Source organism: Fusarium flagelliforme, assembly GCF_020744385.1.
Source record: "Fusarium flagelliforme strain FIESC 12 MPI-CAGE-AA-0113 chromosome Unknown B0J16scaffold_1, whole genome shotgun sequence".
NCBI classification, from domain to species: domain Eukaryota; kingdom Fungi; phylum Ascomycota; class Sordariomycetes; order Hypocreales; family Nectriaceae; genus Fusarium; species Fusarium flagelliforme.
This window is the reverse complement of record NW_025763503.1, coordinates 5,240,410-5,258,972: the sequence shown is the minus strand read 5'-3', so window position 1 is coordinate 5,258,972 and position 18,563 is coordinate 5,240,410. Positions and strand designations below refer to the sequence as shown.

The 18,563-nt window shown below is 48.7% G+C and overlaps 6 protein-coding genes across 6 annotated transcripts; 2 read left to right on the top strand and 4 right to left on the bottom strand.

Moving 5' to 3' along the window:
• Positions 1–111: 111 nt before the first annotated feature.
• Positions 112–2,334, bottom strand: B0J16DRAFT_329576 (D-isomer specific 2-hydroxyacid dehydrogenase). The gene has a single exon (XM_046126340.1). It carries the CDS (start codon positions 1,909–1,911, stop codon positions 202–204), a length of 1,710 nt encoding a protein of 569 aa, XP_045989636.1. The 5' UTR covers positions 1,912–2,334; the 3' UTR covers positions 112–201.
• A 640-nt stretch (positions 2,335–2,974) lies between these two features.
• B0J16DRAFT_378439 (Glyoxalase/Bleomycin resistance protein/Dihydroxybiphenyl dioxygenase) lies at positions 2,975–4,214 on the bottom strand (the record flags this gene model as incomplete). The annotated part of the gene is made up of 5 exons (XM_046130920.1): positions 2,975–3,150; positions 3,199–3,481; positions 3,533–3,969; positions 4,081–4,109; positions 4,168–4,214. The coding sequence occupies 5 exons, from the start codon at positions 4,212–4,214 to the stop codon at positions 2,975–2,977; spliced, it is 972 nt and encodes a 323-aa protein (XP_045989635.1).
• Positions 4,215–5,456: 1,242 nt separating this feature from the next.
• On the top strand, positions 5,457–7,771 carry B0J16DRAFT_367135 (uncharacterized protein). The gene is made up of 3 exons (XM_046130117.1): positions 5,457–6,694; positions 6,750–7,196; positions 7,245–7,771. Exons 1-3 carry the CDS (start codon positions 5,648–5,650, stop codon positions 7,614–7,616), a joined length of 1,866 nt encoding a protein of 621 aa, XP_045989634.1. The 5' UTR covers positions 5,457–5,647; the 3' UTR covers positions 7,617–7,771.
• Positions 7,772–8,861, bottom strand: B0J16DRAFT_329572 (uncharacterized protein). The gene has a single exon (XM_046126339.1). It carries the CDS (start codon positions 8,680–8,682, stop codon positions 7,969–7,971), a length of 714 nt encoding a protein of 237 aa, XP_045989633.1. The 5' UTR covers positions 8,683–8,861; the 3' UTR covers positions 7,772–7,968.
• A 181-nt stretch (positions 8,862–9,042) lies between these two features.
• Positions 9,043–10,678, bottom strand: B0J16DRAFT_32108 (uncharacterized protein). Its single transcript, XM_046125612.1, has 2 exons — positions 9,710–10,678; positions 9,043–9,653 (listed from the first exon to the last, which is right to left on the bottom strand). The coding sequence occupies exons 1-2, from the start codon at positions 10,595–10,597 to the stop codon at positions 9,129–9,131; spliced, it is 1,413 nt and encodes a 470-aa protein (XP_045989632.1). The 5' UTR covers positions 10,598–10,678; the 3' UTR covers positions 9,043–9,128.
• A 1,951-nt stretch (positions 10,679–12,629) lies between these two features.
• On the top strand, positions 12,630–16,675 carry B0J16DRAFT_352732 (uncharacterized protein; the record flags this gene model as incomplete). The annotated part of the gene is made up of 4 exons (XM_046129270.1): positions 12,630–13,119; positions 13,166–14,396; positions 14,721–15,550; positions 15,597–16,675. 4 exons carry the CDS (start codon positions 12,630–12,632, stop codon positions 16,673–16,675), a joined length of 3,630 nt encoding a protein of 1,209 aa, XP_045989631.1.
• Between the last annotated feature and the right edge of the window lie 1,888 nt (positions 16,676–18,563).

The following is an 18,563-nucleotide window of genomic DNA, read 5'->3' as shown; positions in this document are numbered from 1 at the left end:
GGCGCTTTCTTAGTCACGATGCCCTTGGTTTGTCTAACTAAGGCCGGATGAAGTCATGTACAAGAAAATCATGAGTTAATCGTCGCACAATATAAAGGTTTGTTTTGTTTTGTTTTGATCAATTCGGATGATTAGCATTACTCGATTTGTTTTTCTCAGTTTAATTGACCATAGATGCAATGCATTATTCAAATCAACCACTCACAACTTAACTAAACTCACGTGAAGCACGCCTTCGGAGCTATGCAAATCCCCCAAGACTTGAGAACTCACCGGCCCAAGCACACCCAGAATCATCAGTGCTTCGTTTCCTTTTGGGTCAGGAGGTGTATCAGCCCCCTTAGTCGCTTCAGGATCCAGACTGGCCACTTGCATGAACTTGATGTTGATACCGTGTTTACCAAGGACCATTCCCACCCCTCCGATCTTTCCGGGCTCATCGTAGTTGTGTAGGATAATCAGTGTTCCTTCTGGTGTAAAGACACCGTTGAATCTGTCCAGCTTGGAGATGAAGACTCGTTCGTCACTCGCGTAGCCTTCAATGATTTGTTCGCTGGCATTGAGGCCAGCTTTGTAAGACCGCAGTGTCACCAGATTGGCATATGTTGATGGTGAATCGCCTGCCCGGGTCTCGCTGATGACAATTCCTTTCTCTTTTGCGATAAGCGCGGCATTGACCATGTTGATGTGAGAGTCACTGAATGTTGATACGAGCCCCTTAACAAGAGCAGCAAACAACGGCTTGGTGTTGGGCATACTAGCCAGGTCGCCGTGATAGATGAGCTCGAACCGACGACCTCCCAACATGCCGCCTCTGCTGCGCACAAAGTGTTCGGTATAGAGACGACCCATCTTCTCAACAAGATGCACTGAAGGCTGCAGCTTGCGGTACTCTTCTGGCATAATGATAGGGGCATTGACTGCACTGGTAGGGAGACCTCCTTGAAGAATCTCTAGGACCTGCTTGCAGACATCCATTGAAACATTCTCCTGCGCTTCAACCGTCGATGCACCCAGATGAGGTGTCGCTACTACCTTGGGGTGCTTGCTGAGTTTAGCTGCGGCAGAGTCTGCGGCCAGTGGCTCTGAAGACCAGACGTCAATGCCTGCTCCAGCAATCCATCCCTCGTCCAATGCCTTGATCAAGGCCTCTTCGTTATATACACCACCACGAGCAACATTGAGCACGCGTGCTGTCTTCTTCATCTTCTGGAACTCTGCTTCACCAACCAGGTCCAGTGTCGTAGCAAGCAGAGGTGTATGGATGGTCAGGAAGTCGACCACAGGTAACAAGTCCTCCAGTCCGGAAACTAGCTCTACACCAGCTTGGCGAGCCATTTCGACGCTTGCATAGGGGTCAACAGCCTTGACTATCATTCCAAGGCCTTTGGCCATACGGGCAACATTCATGCCAACCTTGCCCAGGCCAATGATACCGAGTGTCTTTCGGCCAACCTCGACACCCACGAGCTTGCTCCGCTCCCAACGGCCATCTTTCACACTGCTATCTGCCTGTCCCACATTGCGAGCAGTAGAAAGGAGAAGCGCAATTGTGTGCTCTGCCGCAGCAAGGATGTTGCCGGAAGGAGAGTTAACAACAATGACACCCTGGGTACTTGCAGCAGGGACATCGATGTTGTCTACTCCAACGCCAGCTCGAGCAACGACTCTGAGCTTCCGTCCAGCTTGTACCACCTCGGCGGTAACCTGCGTCTCGGAGCGGACAATCAGGCCGTGGTAATTGGGAATTAAGTTGACGAGCTCCGTAGGCGATAACCCTTTACGGTTGTCGACGTCAAAGTGAGGGGTGAGTAAAGCCAATCCATCTGGAGATACTTTCTCGGGTACGAGAATCTTGAAACGATTTGGTTGTCCATTGGACGGTGCATCAAAAGTGGCTGAAGGAGACATGGTAAGTAAAGTGGTATGTGTAAGTACTTGCAAAGACAGTGTGTATCTTGAGAAAACTCAAGATGAGAGGGCACACGGCCTAGTATAAGTACTGTAAGAGCCAGAGAAGGAGATGACGCTCCCTCTCTGGCATGGTCTTTGTTTGTCCTTCCATAAGACAGATAACCGCCACCCGCTCATGATCCTCCAATCCCAAGAGTGTAACTCAGCCTTGATCATCGTTTCTCAAAGTAAAACTCCTTAATAAGAAATGGCAGAAATGGAAATGCAGACGCCCGTATCTCCCATGCAAGCATCCCACGGAGTAGTGATCACTGACGCGGGGGTAATTCTGTCTGCGCGCGCAGCCCAAAGGTACTGTATCTCTGTGTCACTTGTAGCTTGAAGATGAGAGGTCAATTTGCTGCATGATGAACGTGAGATTGGTATGGATGGCACGGAGAGAAAATGGCGGGGCAACAAAGGTAACCATCAATGTTCTGAACATTCTACCCCTCATTTTCTCCAGGTTTGGCTACTGCAAGCCACAAGTAGCTTCGTCGTGGGGTAATTCAGCAGATGCATTGCCTATTTGCTTTGCTATGTACGTATGTCTGTGCCATGATCACTATCTGTACTGTACAATGAAGCCCAGTGGTCTTGAAGGTTTGCTAGCCACTGCATGTCTCAGACCACCTATCTACCGTGCTTCAAGTCTTACAGTCTGAACAGATATCTCATAACGATTGTGAAAGCCTGGTTATGATGATCTATTGTCTGTGTAAGTGAACTAGCAGAAGAAACTATCAGATAATACTCACATAATAAAAATGATGTATCTATCAAGGTACAAGGACAACGGTTCATTGTGTAATGAGGCCAGGGTACAAGGTAACTCTACTCGTAATTTGCACATCATTTGTGCTTCTGTAAGTCGATTGTCCGACTGATTTGTCTCCCATAGCTTCCAAATACAATTGCCAAAGCACGAATTTGATGCTTAGGCTGATGATGAATTGATTTTATTTTCTTGGCCATCGCTATAAATGATCGCTCAGATTATGGCATAGACATATCTAGGCATCTAGAAGTTCTCCTTGCCAGAAAACTTCTCGTTCTGAACAATCTCGATCCAGTAGCCATCAGGGTCCAGCAGGAAGGCAACGTTCTTCATGCGTCCGTCTGTAAGTCTCTTCTTCCAGCTGACGTTCATATCCTCGAATCGCTTGCAAGCAGCTTCAAGGTTATCCACCGAGACACCTGTTTCGTTAGCTTTGTCCATGCCCACCTACACACAGATCAACTTACAGATATGACCAAAGCCCTGGGGCTCGCTGTTACCATCATGGTACTTGAAGTTCTCCTCCTTTTCGGTGCCGTAGTTCCATGTCAGCTCAAGGAGACCCTCACGGTGAGTGATTGCATTGTCATCCTTGCCCTCAGGGAAGGGCTGATCGCCAGGGTAGCCGAGGAAGTAGAGGTTGAAGCCAGCTTCAGTGTTCTCCAGGGTGCGGAGTCGAGACATGCCGAGGACTTCTTGGTAGTACTTCAGGGACTTTTCGGCATCCTTGACACGAAGCATAGTGTGGTTCTACTTTGTTAGTTGCAGGCTCTAGAAGGCAAGATACCGAGGGTAACGAACCATGGTGTAAGTAGCCACATCTGTCTCCTTCACGTTCTCGGTTTCCTTGTAGTCGTTTCGGGCAACAACCTCGACCCAGTAACCATCGGGGTCAAGGACGAAGGCAATGTTGCGCATACGTCCATCGGTAAGCTTCTTTTGGAACTTGTAGCCAGCATCCTCAATTCGCTGGCAGGCGGCCTGGATGTTGTCGACCGCAATACAAGTGTGGCCGAAACCACGGTGAGGCTCCTGGTTACCGTTGTTGACCTTATAGTTGGGATCATCCTCGGTTCCGTAGTTGTGAGTCAGCTCAATGAGACCTTGTCTGTCGAAGGCGCTCTTGTTGTGAGACAGGGCCTTAGGCGAGTCATAGCCGAAGAAGTAGAGGTCGAACTTGTTATCGGGGAACTCGAGCTTCTTGACAAGGCTCATTCCCAGGAACTCATAGAATTTAGCTGCGATAGTGTCAGTGGGTGCCAAGACTTTCTTCCATGGTATGTTTGAGCAGATATAGTGAGGCTCAATGTTTCAGGGTCGGTGTGGACATCAGGGTGTTTACAACATACCGGAGGCCTTGGGGTCCTTGACTCGAATCCTAGTCTACTTAGTTCCCGCATGCCTTATCTGATGTCGATTGAATGATCTGCACTTACATCGAGTGGTTGAACTTGTAGTTGTTGGTATCTGTGGTAGAAGCCATGGTGATTAATCTGGATTGTCCAGCGGCAGCAGAAATTTGAGGAACTGTAGGTCGAGTGAGAAAGTTCTGGATTGACTTGATGCGTTGTGCTGCTCTTGCAAAGCTCATTGAGTTTTGGTAAGCAGTTTGGATTATGAGTCTGATGAAAGTTGTCTTAGCTGTTGTGACGCTGCAGAAAATGGTGTTGAGACCATGCCCCTCCACTTGCTTCCCTTAACGTCATACCTAAGTGGGGTCATCATCATCATCATTCAATTCTCATGGAAGAGATGGAAGCAGATACTGTAACATCAACCACGTCACAACGTCATGTTGACCAACTATAATAGACTACATCAGATCAATATTACATATTGGCACAGTTCGTGTGAAGATACTGAGAATATAAGCAAGTTGCACGATTTCGACATGCTAGAAGTGTAGGGTAAGTGCGGTTCGCTGAGGTATGCAACTTCAAGCAACTCAAGAGACTCTCTTACGACAATATCATTTCTTATGTCTACCTACTCAATTACTCATAAGTGAGTACGCTTTATGGTGTATGCCTTGTTACAAGCTGGAGTTTGCTCTTCGGTATTGCGAGCCCATTAAGATTTCATGTTTCATCTTCATGCCCCCACCTCTCGCCATCAACCATAACTACTAACATGGACAGTAACAGAAGAAATGTCCTCTGAAGCTCAGAATGCTAAAACAAAGTTGTCCAAGTGTTATTTATTTAGCATAAAGTGACCAGAGTATTCCGTCTTTGATGCTTACAGTGGTCAATTCTTCTGTCACCTGGCGCTATGCTTTGATTGCGTGAGTTACTGCATCTTATCGAGATGTATGCCTTTGCCGAGAACTGTCATGATAGGTCAACTGCTGTATATTGTCATGCACGTGGTAGAGTTGAGGCATGTCTTTTAATCTGCTCAATGAGAAGAGTGTAGACTGTGCAGCAAATCGTAGTGGGTGCGATGGATATCTAGACAGTTGAATGGACTCCAAGCACTATAATATCTCTAATCGTATCGTACCCATGCTTGCCATCCATGATACAAATTCCAAATTGCCGAGACCCATTCGATTCAATGTTTCATTGCTGACGATGACTGCCTCCTGCTAATTGCGGGGCCGTCCTCAGCCGCCTGGTAGACTGCACTGGACTGTGGGACTAAATTAGCGGCCAAACCTAAAAGAGATCGGTTTCTATTTACTCTGCTTGTGCCTGTAACCGCCCACTCGGCGCAATCCCTCGCGTTCTCTCGCTTTGCATCCCTTCATTCCAAACTTTCTGCGACAATTCTTTCCCACATCAAAGTCTGTGATGCCATGATACTTATATTCTTCGATATATTCATTGCGCCTTGATCAAGTCTGCGGTCAGGGCCGGTAACAGCATCCTTCGACGACCGACTTACGGAACTACAACCACGCCCGCTTAAACCGTCATGGATCGTTTCCGAAATATCGCTGGTGAATACGATGACACCGCAGTCATGGACGATATCAAAGCGCAAGATGACCAAACAGGCCCAGGGAGTCACCCTCGGTCGCCCATGACAAAAACGCGGTCCATGTCCGATGGAGGTGGAACTCCTTCTCGACTTTCCCCTTCACCACGAATTGTCGAGGCATCTCGCCGGACATCAAAAGACGACACTAGTATTCCGACTCCTCAACCCGTGACGCCTCGCCGACCCAATTTCTCGAATCGCGGCTTCTCGATACAAATGCCCCCGCGAGATTTCACTCCACCACCCGCAAATTCCTACGTCAAACCTGCTCCTTTATCACCTAAACTCGACCACTCCCAAATATACGCATCTCCTACCAACATCCTTCCTCGTCGCTCCCGTGGTCTCGACTTTTCCCGAGCTGCTACAAGCCTACATCACTCGACCCTTGCCGAATCTTCCCCAGACTCATCGCCCACCGCTGGTGGTAGGGCGATGAACATACCGAGCCGAAGAAGTCACTATGCAGGACCCGAACAAACATCAACATCTCTATGGTCCGTTATGGGCAATCAGGAAAAGATGCACATCAGCAGCTCGCTTGGGAGTCAGGCGATCGGCTCTGATTCGTCCAGCAGCTCTGATGACGATGAGCTGATGGACGAGGACATGGACGAGAGCTACGTAACAACTCCGCAAGTCAATAAGATTGGTCCAGTCCTTGGCCCAGGGTCTGGTGGGACCTTTGGATCCCCTGCCATGAGCAGCCTCATGAGTTTCCAACAGCGACAAAGACCCCGCAAACAAGCCAAGAAGAAGGCTCGTGGGCCTCTTGGACTGGGGTTCAGTGGCGCATCTTTATCCAAATCACCACCAACTAATTCTTCACGAGCCCGGCGTGAGAGCATCAGTTGGCAAGCTAATCAATTGCACATTTCTGGTGCAAATTCCGATGAGGCACGAGCAATGGGCGACGTTGACGGCATTGGTGATGGTCGTAATGTCATTCGGAGAGTCGTAACACGACGGGGAAATCTTTTGGTAAGTCACTTATACCAATCAACAACATTATGGACATGCGACTGACACCTCGAAGCCTAAAACAAAGACATTTGCACGGATCCGAGCTGCGCTCATGGAGGAGAGCACCCCCGCAGAATCTGAATTTCGTCGCGAGGCCGAAGTTGTCAAACAAGTCCGCGATTGCGACATGGAGTTGGAGCCCAGAATGTCAGAAGCGAACGTGGAATCAACACAACCTACAACGGCTCCTTCTTCGCCTACACTAACACAACAAGAAGGTCTCAATGATGTTCCCGAAGACGACATTATGGGCGACATAGCCATGAGCCTTTCTAGCAGCTTTAAGCAGCATGCTATCAAGAACTCAAAGGGCAAGACTTTCTGGGAAACATTTTCAGAGTCAAGTAGCACTGGCGGCGCCAGAACCACACCGCCTCCTGCTGCATTTCTCCCACGAGGATCATCCTCAGGTATCAGTGAGGACGTGGCGATGGACTCACCGTCAGTCGGTGGAGCTACTGTAAGTACATCCTTGTTCGTCCATGACAACAACATGCTAACCACTAAGGCCCCGCATAATGGCGGCAATCAACCACCTAGTGCTGCAGAAATCACCCGAAAGATCAATAGCAAACGCCGCCGTGATGATGATTTCGATCCCGTCAGCTTTAAGCGTCGAGCCGTCAGTCCTGGTATGAGCGTTCATAATTCACCCGTTACTCAGAGTCCGCTCCAACGAGACGGCATGTCATGGGGTTCTCGTCCTGGAAGTAATGGCGGCGATAAAGCGGGCAGCAGTGCTCCAAGTGAGGCTGGTAGCACACCAGGAAATCTATCTGGCAGCAGCTCTGCGGCTGGTCGGCTTAACAGCAAAGGAAGAGTCGGGTTTCAGGGAATGGTTGATACCCATGATGGTCTTATGCGCATGAGCATTGAATAACTCACAAGGCCATTTCTTGCACAAATCTTGCACCTGGGAAGCGTTGGAATCGCTGGGTCTTGGAACAAAAAAAGCATATTGAGGCGTTCTGTGTTGTGGCGTTTTGACAGATATGAATGGTATGGGATTATACAATATCGAGCCTTACTTAGCGGCCTTCTTTATTAATATCATCGTTTGAGCGAAAAGAAAAGTACTACGCATTATGCCTCCCTTTGTATATGCCTCCATGTAAACGGTCCCCAACGCCTGGACGTAGAGCCCATGCTCTCATTGCCCTTTCATATATCCCTCGTTTAAATGAAACCCCAACGCCATCTATGCTAAATCGTTGTTTCCCAATGCGCTGCCATCATTCCACACCCACACCCTCCTCTGGAACAGTGAGCGTACCCAGCTTGTCGTCAAGCCAACGCGCTAGCTCAGCGGCATGACGGCGAAGGGCAGCTACCGCTGCGGCAGAACCGGTGGTGCTATCGAGGCTGGCTGTTGTCTGCGCGCCGGTACTCAAGATGCTATCCGCTCCATCTGGACTGCCAACGTGCGAAGACTCGCCAGGAGGAACTTGAAGATCGTGCAAGTTAGGTCCACCGTGCTCCGCAGCGTCAGGGTTTGCAGGCCCGACACAAACAAAGAGAAGACCGCACTTCAACCTGCGAATGACGACAGTACCACTCGTAAGCTGGACTGTGACAGTGGCTGGCTTGATGCCTCTTCCCTTGCCAGATTTATGCGAATCGAGCTGCTGGCTCTGCGACAACCGGTCTGTCTCTTCTTCCAGGCCCTCCTCGTCAGGTGGCGAGCTACCGATGGGATCAGGCGTGCGCGAACCAGGTAACGACGCGGCGAGCGCAGGCGCGGAGGTTGAGTGTATGGCGAGAAGTGAGGCGGCGACAGTGGCATGCGTTCGGAGAGAGGCGACGGGGTGCGGGCTCGCGTGGGCGAGGAGCTTTCCGTGAGGACTCGTAAGAAGAAGCGTGGGAAGCTGGGGGGTTCGATTCGCGTTGAGAAATGCCGTAAGGCGCTTCGTAAGGAGGAGAGGAGGCGTTGGGTGGGAGATGGACATGATGATCGAAGCTTGATCGGGAGATGATTGCTGGTTGCGGGTTTCGGATATGATGAGCGATATGACTAATTTTCAAATACGCAATAAAGCAGGCGAGTTTTGTTTGGAGGCGGGCAGGTGGCCTGCTTTGTCGTGTCGAGTCGAAGCTTTGACAGTTGTCGAGTTGAGTTGAATTGAATTGAAGTGGAATGGGGAAACGGCTCAGGTCTCCAGGCCAGGCCTTGTCAATTTGGCGGGGCCCGAAGTGGGGAGCTTGTGACTGATTTTACCTCATTGGCTCTGTAGACTGACAGTTTGGTGGTGTAAGATCATTGGCTGTTTACTGTTTAGCTGGTTACTGAAGTCTCAATATTTATTATGTGGAAAAGCAAATGTCCCGTTAATATATCTATAAACTTGGTTATCAATGATAATGTCAGTTGATTCAAACAGACACTTTGTCTACTCTACTCGGGTCTCACCCGCAGTCTCCTCGCCATATCGTCCTCGATATCGACATAGTCCTGGCCCTCTTCAGTGTCTGTCTTCCACTCCTTATACGCCTCTTCGATAGCATCAGCGAATTGCCACATCCGAAATATTCGAAAAGTGTATGCGTCGGGTCCATTAGGGTCGTAGCTGAGAAGTTCTCTGACCACAATACGCAGCATCTTGGAGTACCGTACTTGGGCAAGCCACGAATGAATATTGATGGAAACCTCCGAACAATTATGTTGGGGAGGACAATCGGGCCAGTGACTAATGGAGTCATGGCATTTGGCGTTTTTGGGTATGTGCTCGCAACCTCCCAGCAAGCAGTCACATCCTTTCGCAGCAGCTTGTCTCTCAAGACACCCGCCGCCCTTGCAAAATCGAACGTGAGAACACCCGCATCGCTCGCAGCAATAAGACGGTGCCTGCCCTGTCATCATCGTGAACACAGTGGCACCTATGGACCAGATCTCATCCCTAACCGTATAAGGGCAATCTCCCTGGAACATTTATGTTAGTTTGCTGTTGAATTGCTTTCTCGAATATGGGGGGTTACCTCGTCCATCGCAGCAATATCAAGGTTGCTATCTAACACTTGGCGAGTACTTTCGAGTGGCTTGACTCCCTCCTTTGTAGCTAATGCTATACCAAGTGAGCCTTGGGGCGGAAAATTGGACTTCTTCTCGTTACGACCATCAACAGCGTGGCATGTAACGGCAGCTTTGCTGAGATCGCCCAGTTTGCACTGGCCATAGGTCTCTGTACCGCGAGGGTGTTGGAACCAGATGTTCTTGGGCTCAATAGCACGGTGCAAAATCGAAAACCAGTCCGTGTTGACAGTCATCCAGTCTTGTTTGAAACCGTCTTCCGGGTCATCGCCTCCATGCTGGTACACGAGTCGTTTCCCTTCATGGAGCCAAGTTACTGCGCGAGTCATAGAACGGAGTACGTGCCAGCAGAGAGACTCAGGGAGGTAGTGTGAGGAGTCCTTAACAGGATAGTGGCGAAAGAGGCTGCTGAGGTTGCCCGCGTCGGCAAAGTCCCACACGAGTAACTCGACGGTATCCTGTTCAGCTTCGGGGGCTTGGCATTGAGTGAAAACCTGGTACTGCATAACGCCGGCGATCGAAAGCAGGTTCTCATGGTTGAGAATATTGCGGACGGTGTGGGCTTGGTTATGTTTCGACATCAAAATCTTTAGCATATCGACTTTCTGGCGACTCTGTGCCGTGTCGCCATAGACACTGCCATCTGGGAAAACACCATAGGGGCTGCTGGGACTGGCCAGATACTGCTCCTTCCGAGGGTCCCCCCGTCTAGTGACAATCCATATATTCTCGTCGAGCTTCCCAAGAAACTCAAACATGGGCTCCTCGTCCCCATCGACGTGGCTCTGAGGCTGTCCAGCTTGAGTTTCGATGTTCGTTGAGTGTTCGGCATCCATGGTTACGATGAAGCTGACGATGTTTCCTTGGTCAACACGATACTATACTACTAGACTTTTCGACTTTCGTGAGGGATCGTTGGCTTTTTTACCATGTTCTCTCTGTCCATTTGGGACGAGAACAAAGAACCCTTTCTAGCCATATATTGAAGAGGCACCAACACTATCGATGCTTCGATTCTTTGTGAATGATACTATTTCTGCTACGTCGAACAAAGAGCCAAACAATCACCATGCTCACAACTTTGTGAAAACGTTCTAGGGCGTAGAGCAATACCTGGACTTCTGTATAGCATTGCCGCTTGGATAGTTTGTAGAATTGTTTCGAACAAAGAAAGGGTCCAACTCGTGTAACGTCATAATAAATGACCAGCGCGCAATGACCAGCTGCCATTTGCCTTTATCCCTCAGGATCTGTCGCGTGTAGCCAGCGATTGATCACCACGGCCAGACCGCTATGGCAGAGAAACATAACCGAGGCGTGTTGTAGCAAAGAGGTGGATCGACGTAGCGCCTGACTTGGTGAGTTCATTTGATGGTCAACGGGAAATGAAGATTTGCATGTCCATTTCTATAATTCTCGACGACCCAAAGCGCCAAGAACACGACCGGATCCGGCATGGAATTCTCAGTGTTTTCGGCATCGATTGACACTGGGGGAGGTAGCCCGATTATTAGCATGTTTCAGTTAATCGAGTGACGATTCGTTGTAATGCAACCACTTCTGAAACTTGAGGTCTATTCGGGAGCACCGACCAAGTTTCATTCATAATAATAACAATATTGTCCTGAGCTGAACTGCAGCTGCGCGCTTTGGGTTGTACAGACACGATATTGGACTGGATATGAATAGATTTTGTTGTTGTTATCCATTGTTATTACCGCTGAAGTTGGGCGGTTAATCGTGGGATTGGATGAGAAGAGACCTGGCGTATTCTTTGCTCTCGGATTCCGGCTGGCGGTTGGAGGAGAGAAAACAACCAGCCACTAAGAAAGAGGAAATGAACAAATGCCAGCGGCAATGCCCAGACTTCCCCATTCGGGCCCAGAGAAAAGGCGAAAGACCCAAGAACCACTGAGCTCTTGTTGACAGCGATTTTGTAGCGCGACACTCTTTTTGAGAACCAATCATTGACTGAAACCCAGAAAGCAGTGCCCCAACATTGGACGTTTTGGTACCTGCAGATTAATCGCGCCACTCAAAGAACCCTGGAAATGCCCTTGATGCCTTCTTAGTTAGGTAGGCTAAATGATAGGAAAGAGCGAGTGGAGGGGTTGCACCAAAGCTATTGACCCCCGCTCCTTACATGTTTGAAGTTATGCTGGTTCAACAATGCGATTTGACTTTGATTTGCTTGGCTTGGACTCTCCTGGTTGGTTCCTTCCCTTCGCTTCCGTTCTCATTTGAAACCTCCCATTCCCAATTCCCGACTTGTTCAGTTCCAGACTCTTTCTCATTCATCTTCCGGCCTTTTCTTGGTTTTATCGTTGGTTTGTACTACAGCTGCAGCTGTTATCGTTGCAGTCTTTGATTACTGTCTTCTGTTTTCGTCATTCTCTCATTCCGTTCGTCCCAAGTTTCAAACAATATCTCGTCATTGAGCCACCAATAAGAGCAACCCACTTATACCTTTGTATTGTCTCTACACTCTGCCTATTGAGAGGCATTCACATCTACAGAACAATCTCATTCACTTTCTTTGAGATATTTTCTTTGACATTGGAAACGTTGTTCACCTACCGATCTACCAACTCTATCTACGATATTACTCCCAGCTTCTGACTTTCGACATGTGGTCGACTCTACACTAAGAACTCACTCACTCGCGCACCGGTTGCAGCACGACTTCATCACGATCGCTTATTCTCATTTTATGCTTGCTCGTTTTCTTGTTTCAACTGCTTTCCGACTGCAGAAGATTCGACCTTCGCTGGCGAAGGATTACGATTATTGTCTCACATTCCAACTTGATACTCTCCGACCACTTCTTTTTTCGAAACAGTCTCGAGAGGCTTCAGTCTTTACTTCACCATGGGATGCTGTTGGGGAAATCGGAAGAAGGAGGTCGTGGGGATTGCTGACCAGAAATGGGAATACATCAATCTTCGCGACTTCAAGAGTCGAGGATGCGGTACCGTCTTGGCTTATATCTACCTCTGGCTCATGCTTCTCGTCTCAGTCGCCGTCTATGTCGTTGACAGCTTTACTGCCGTCAACCTCCTCGTTTTCGATCGCTGGTCTTCCAAGATCGACCCTGCCATTTCCTTCGACGTCTCGAAATGGATCTTCTCCATCTGTATTATTCTTTCCTTTGTCAACCTAGCCTACGAGGGTATTCGTGCTACACGTGTCATTCGACGGGGCAATGTTGCAGAGTCCTATCTCGACAGTTTGGCTGTTCGCTGGGAATCCATTCGTCTTGGGTCTCAAGGATTCAAAAGATTCATGGTCTTCGCTGAACTCACCAAAAGTAAAGAAGGCGCACAATACATTGCCCTCTTTACATATTTCAACTTTCAAGGTAAGTCAGCCTCTCAAAAACCATTGCTCCTTACTGACTCTGCTAGCCTGGATTCGTGTCATCATCTGCTCAGGCCCTCGTCAAGTCCTCAATGCCTTTACACTCAAGTCGGTATACGAGGCACAGTTGGTTCCCACTGCAGATAATGTTGGCGACTCTATCACTGGATTCTTCGAGAAGATAAAGTTCCTTGCTGAAGAAGACTACCAACAGGCAGTGATTCTTTCTGGCATGTGCTTCACCCTGGTCATTTGGGTATTTTCGGCGCTGTTCCTTTTGGCTGCTGTTTTCTTCTGGGTTTTCTTTTTGTGGCATTGGATTCCTGCTGCCGATGGTGGTCTTCATGGGTACTGTGAACGGAAAGTTACTAAGACTCTTATGAAAATTGTCACCAAGACGGTCAACAAAGCTCTGGCCAGAGAAGAAGCCAACAGAGTGAAAGCCGAGATCAGGGCGACTAAAAAGAAGGGCGAGAAGCCACCTCCTGATCTCTCTAATGCTCTCCCAACCTTGCCAAATGTTGGCCCTATCGACAAGATGGATCACCCCCCTATGCTCAACAGGAACGACACGATGATGACTCTGCCACCTTATACTTCACGCCCAGGAACGCCGGGCGGCACTGATGCCCCTCCCGTTCCAGATGTAGCTATGCCGACCCGACGGGGCACCGCAGCATCTATCTCAAGCATCGCATCTCGGGCCACTTCTAGGTCCGGAGCTGGTTATGGTCGGCTTGCGTCTCCCGTGCCTGAAGTCCCTCCTGTAAACTATGGGGGCCAACCTCTGTCACGGACTGCTACCATGAACTCGCAAGGGAATTACAATCAGTACCCGGCAAGCCAGCCGGTGATGGATCCAATGTTATCCATGCCAGGTCGATATACAGAAAGCCCCGGACCTATGCATCCCGGCAATGCGCCATACTACCCTCCACCAGCTCGCGCACCCAGTGCTCGTCCGATGGATACTTTCACACAACCCATGGGATCATTCGCATCGTCGCAAGGACCTCCGCCTAGCTCGAGGGGATATCAAGCCTACAATCCGGGAGGACGCACCAACACGGCAACAACTGTAACCCCTCAGCAGGGCGCACCTGCGATGGGACGTCAATTCAACCCTCCACCCCGTAGCAACACAGGGACGATGTCTCTACGAGAACCTCCTACTAGAACCTTGACCAACCCCATGCCGCCTCGTTCAGCAAGTGCGAGGCCGGACAGGGCCCCTCCCTATAACTACGATGTTGAATCACAGCGAGGGAGATATGGTTGGTGAACAGTCAACTATGTAAAACGTGGCTGGTATTAATAATGACTTACGAAGCGCAACGGCGATGTTCATAGGTGGCTTCGTTATGTATGATAACTGAATAGAAGTGATGCATCGTCATATTTTTTATTTGATCCTCCAAAAACTTGTCTTCGTGCTGACGTTGGGGTACTGGAACTCATGCCACATTTGTGCAGCACTGCAGCCCATCATAATCAACCACGCCCTTTGGGGGACAGTGCTGATGATTTGTCAACATACCGAACTCAAACTTGGAAGCGGCATTCTGATGACATATAATTGACTAAGTCGACGTCTTGAACAAGCGACATGGTCAAGTTCTGCTTCTTGAATCTCTTCAACGCCAATCTAGCACACAGTTTACAATACCAATTTTCAAGTCAATTGCTTCAGTCATACGGATATTTCTTCAACATGCCTTCGGCAATAACAGAATGGCACGAGGGCGAGATCGCCATGCATGAGCAACTGAAGGTTCCCAAATCGCAGAACCCAACGTTCCCTGGTCTAGCAGATCGTTATGGGCTGCGAGTGATGCATTCTTCCTTGGTGGCTTTGGGAACTCTGGACAAAGAAGGTCGTCCATGGACTACCATCTGGGGTGGGGAGCGCGGATTTGCGAGACCGGTAGCGGAAGATGTTCTCGCATTGAACAGCTCGGTTGATACCCATTACGATCCTGTCTTCAAAGCTCTTTGGGATGGTATCGACGAGGAAGGCGTACTGCAAGGCGCGATCAACAGACCTACTGATGGTGAGGGAAAGGTAATGTCGGGCCTGGCTATTGATCTTGAGACGAGAGATCGCGTCAAACTGGCAGGAAAGATGATTGCTGGCGCTACTGTTGATGGAGGAAAGAGTGTTCAGTTAGCCATGGCTGTGACTGAGAGCATGGGCAATTGTCCCAAGTATATTAACAAGAAAGATCTTGTGCCTCATGCTATGAAACCGGAGCTCATCTCTGAGAAGATTCCTTTGTCAAAAGAAGCTTTGGATATAGTCGCAGCGGCGGATATGCTATTCTTGTCGAGCACAAATGGGAAATCGATGGATACGAACCATCGTGGAGGAAGTCCCGGCTTTATACGAGTTATCAGGAACGAGGAAGACGGAGTTGAACTGATTTATCCAGAGTGTAAGTACAACATTTTTCATTCATTACATGAGCTAACAAACTCCAGTTTCGGGCAACAGACTATACCAGACATTGGGTAACTTCAAGGTTAATCCTCTGGTCGGTGTTGCAATTCCAGATTACAATACTGCCGACGTTCTCTACCTTACAGGTACTGCATCTGTACTTGTCGGAGAGGAAGCCTCCTTTCTCGCAAGAACGAAGCTAGCTATCAAGATCTCAGTCACCGCTGCCAAGTTTGTCAAATCTGGGCTTCCTTTTCGCGGTTCTCTTGGCGAATACTCTCCTTACAACCCGCCTGTTCGCCACTTACTCTCAGAGCACGATGCCCATATTGGCGCTGACAACGCAAAGTCTGTGATGGCAACTCTGAAGAACCGAGAAATCCTCACGCCATCTATTGACCGCTTCACGTTTGAACTGTCTTCTCCACAGCCTATCGCAAGCTGGCATGCCGGACAGTACATCACGTTGGATTTTGAGCCAGAATTATCGAACGGCTACAGTCATATGGCGGATCATGACCCTCAAAGTATCAACGATGATTTTGTTCGCACGTTTACTGTGTCGAGCCCGCCAGATAACAATAAAGAGGTACAGATTACGGCAAGGAAACACGGTCCAGTAACGAATTTCCTAAGAAAACACAACTCACGTGTGCTCCTCGAGGTTTCAGTCATTGGCTTTGGCGGTGAAGAGGGATTCCGCATCCCTTTAGAGTCTCAGGGTCCTCAATCTATCTTTGTCGCTGCAGGTGTAGGTATTACGCCTGTCCTCGCACAAGCACAAGCTATACTGAAGCACAACGTCCCATTCACATTACTCTGGACCCTTCGCTACGAAGACCTACCACTCGCTAGTGACACGTTCTCCCGGATTCCAGGACTCGCAAGTGTTACTAGGCTATTTGTCACAGGACAACCGGACAAGGACAAGGAGGGTTTGCTGGACGAGGTAGAGAAGGCTGGTACACAGATTGTCAAGCGACGGATAGGCGCGGACGATGTAGAAAGCTTTAAGGGCCAGAACGCCCGCTTCTTCCTGTGTACAGCACCTGCATTGCTGGCTGCGCTTGAGGGGTGGTTGCACGGGGAGAAGGTTGTGTGGGAGGACTTTGGATACTGAAGCATGTGCGTATAACACAATATTGTTGATCTGTTTACTGTGACCTGGTCTTCATCTCCCGGATGGCCGGAACCTGGCATTAGTCCGCGGCGGTGCAAAGGACAAGAGAACCCGAGTTTGGTTCTAAATACTTGGATGCGGGGAGCTATTCTACTGCCGGGTTAGTTAAGTCTGGGGTTGAGGAGAGTTGTTTTGGTATGTGTTGATCCTTGGGCCCCGAGTGCTGAGATCTTGGCTTTGAGTTTGATATAGTCCAATCTCAAGACACCCTGACCTTGTATCCGGTCATATGAGCCATCGCCACTGCCACTGCCCGTAGCACATACGAAAAAAAAGTTCCCTACTCCACGTTAAAATAAATCCCGGGCTCACTTCCCCGCAAACATGTTCGGGAGACGAGTTACGGTTTATCCACTCCCCCGCGCTTTTGAGGAGAGGAAGCGGATCCGCAGTCTGATCTTGTTTGTCCATATCACGTAAGGACAACTGGAGATCACTTTTTGAGCTAGCAAGTTACTAGAGTGATGCTTTCAAGTTTGTTGTCAATGTCATGAAATTGGATAGTGGAGTGAAGGAGAGTTACGGAAGAGCCAGAGGGTTACGGCCTCGAATGTGACAATCTAAAACGCTCGCTTAAGCTAGAAAGATAGAGAATTGCCACAAGTCTGGTCAACTGAAAGAAGGAAAAGTCCGAATTACCCCAATTGTTGAGTTGAATTCTGGTGGATCTTGCGAAGTCCCCGACCTCGCTCAAAGTTGCTGTTTTCTATATCTCTCAACCCAGCTATATATGCCGTGTATTATGCCCATCTTATACCCATTCTTTCCTCGGCACAATGTCCGAATTGATAGTATATTCTCTCTCCTCCGAAGATCTCTAGGCACTTTGTCAGAAGATTAACAAATTTTTACCTCGGGATGCTCCTGAGATTGCTGACTCAGAGTTTCCGAAGCTTAGAAAGACAGTGAGTAGTTCCTGGTCCGCTGTCGGCGGCAGGAAATGCGATTTCCGGAAGCCCCATTACTCACCCCAAGGCGGAACCGGCTAAAACTCCTTCATCGCAATGCAATACGATGGAGACTGAGGAATATCGTCGCAGAAACAGCAGTAAAAACGCCAGTTTTGGCTGGGGGCCATAGTGGACCTCTCCCTATTCTCTTTTGAGTTATCAATTGGTCCGCTAAACAGCTCAATGGCATAACTGATTTCTCGGCGCTTCACTAGTGAATAGGCGAGCATTTGTTTGAAACTCTTTGACCCAAAAGGGTGAAAATAATGCCTCTCTCATATAGAAAGCGCAATGTGTGAATCTAAATCCTTGACATAAACTATAATAGATTGAGTGGATTTAGTTAGGACTTGGTATACGTGATCAGGAACTTGTAATTTCTCATTCTTCCAAGAGTCTCTACTGATGGTTCGACATTATTAAATTGAACAAAAAGAACTACAGTAAATAGTTTCTCCTGCTTCTCCGAAAATAGAGCATACGATTTGGGAGTGGACTGTTGAGACATCTAGGCTAAAAGACTGCCGGTAGAGTTCAGTATGATCTGATTGCTCGTGTTAACTTTGAGACACGGTGCGGTTTTCGCCATCATGGAGGCCGTTAAGAACGGTGGAGTAGCATGCATCAATGAACGGTGTTAAGCTCCAGGGATGAGCGTGGAGTCTATCGCTGCAAGAGAGGTTTAAATGTATAACAGATTACTATTCTTTTGTAAGAGATTTACTGCCGTTGTTACGATTAACTAATGTACTCGTATTCGATTCTAAGAGATAACGTAGTTGCGCGGACTATTTATGTAATTGCGAATTCAACAAGAAACTTCCCGACAACGCAACGCTTCTGATAATCAAGATTACTAGCTGCTGCAGAAATCACCC

Coding starts and splice junctions, on each gene's coding strand:
- B0J16DRAFT_329576 (XM_046126340.1), bottom strand. CDS start 1,911: ATGTCTCCTTCAGCCACTTTTGATGCACCGTCCAATGGACAACCAAAT.
- B0J16DRAFT_367135 (XM_046130117.1), top strand. CDS start 5,648: ATGGATCGTTTCCGAAATATCGCTGGTGAATACGATGACACCGCAGTC. Junction 6,695..6,749: donor CACGACGGGGAAATCTTTTG/GTAAGTCACTTA, acceptor GACACCTCGAAG/CCTAAAACAAAGACATTTGC. Junction 7,197..7,244: donor CGTCAGTCGGTGGAGCTACT/GTAAGTACATCC, acceptor CTAACCACTAAG/GCCCCGCATAATGGCGGCAA.
- B0J16DRAFT_329572 (XM_046126339.1), bottom strand. CDS start 8,682: ATGTCCATCTCCCACCCAACGCCTCCTCTCCTCCTTACGAAGCGCCTT.
- B0J16DRAFT_32108 (XM_046125612.1), bottom strand. CDS start 10,597: ATGGATGCCGAACACTCAACGAACATCGAAACTCAAGCTGGACAGCCT. Junction 9,654..9,709: donor ATATTGCTGCGATGGACGAG/GTAACCCCCCAT, acceptor TAAATGTTCCAG/GGAGATTGCCCTTATACGGT.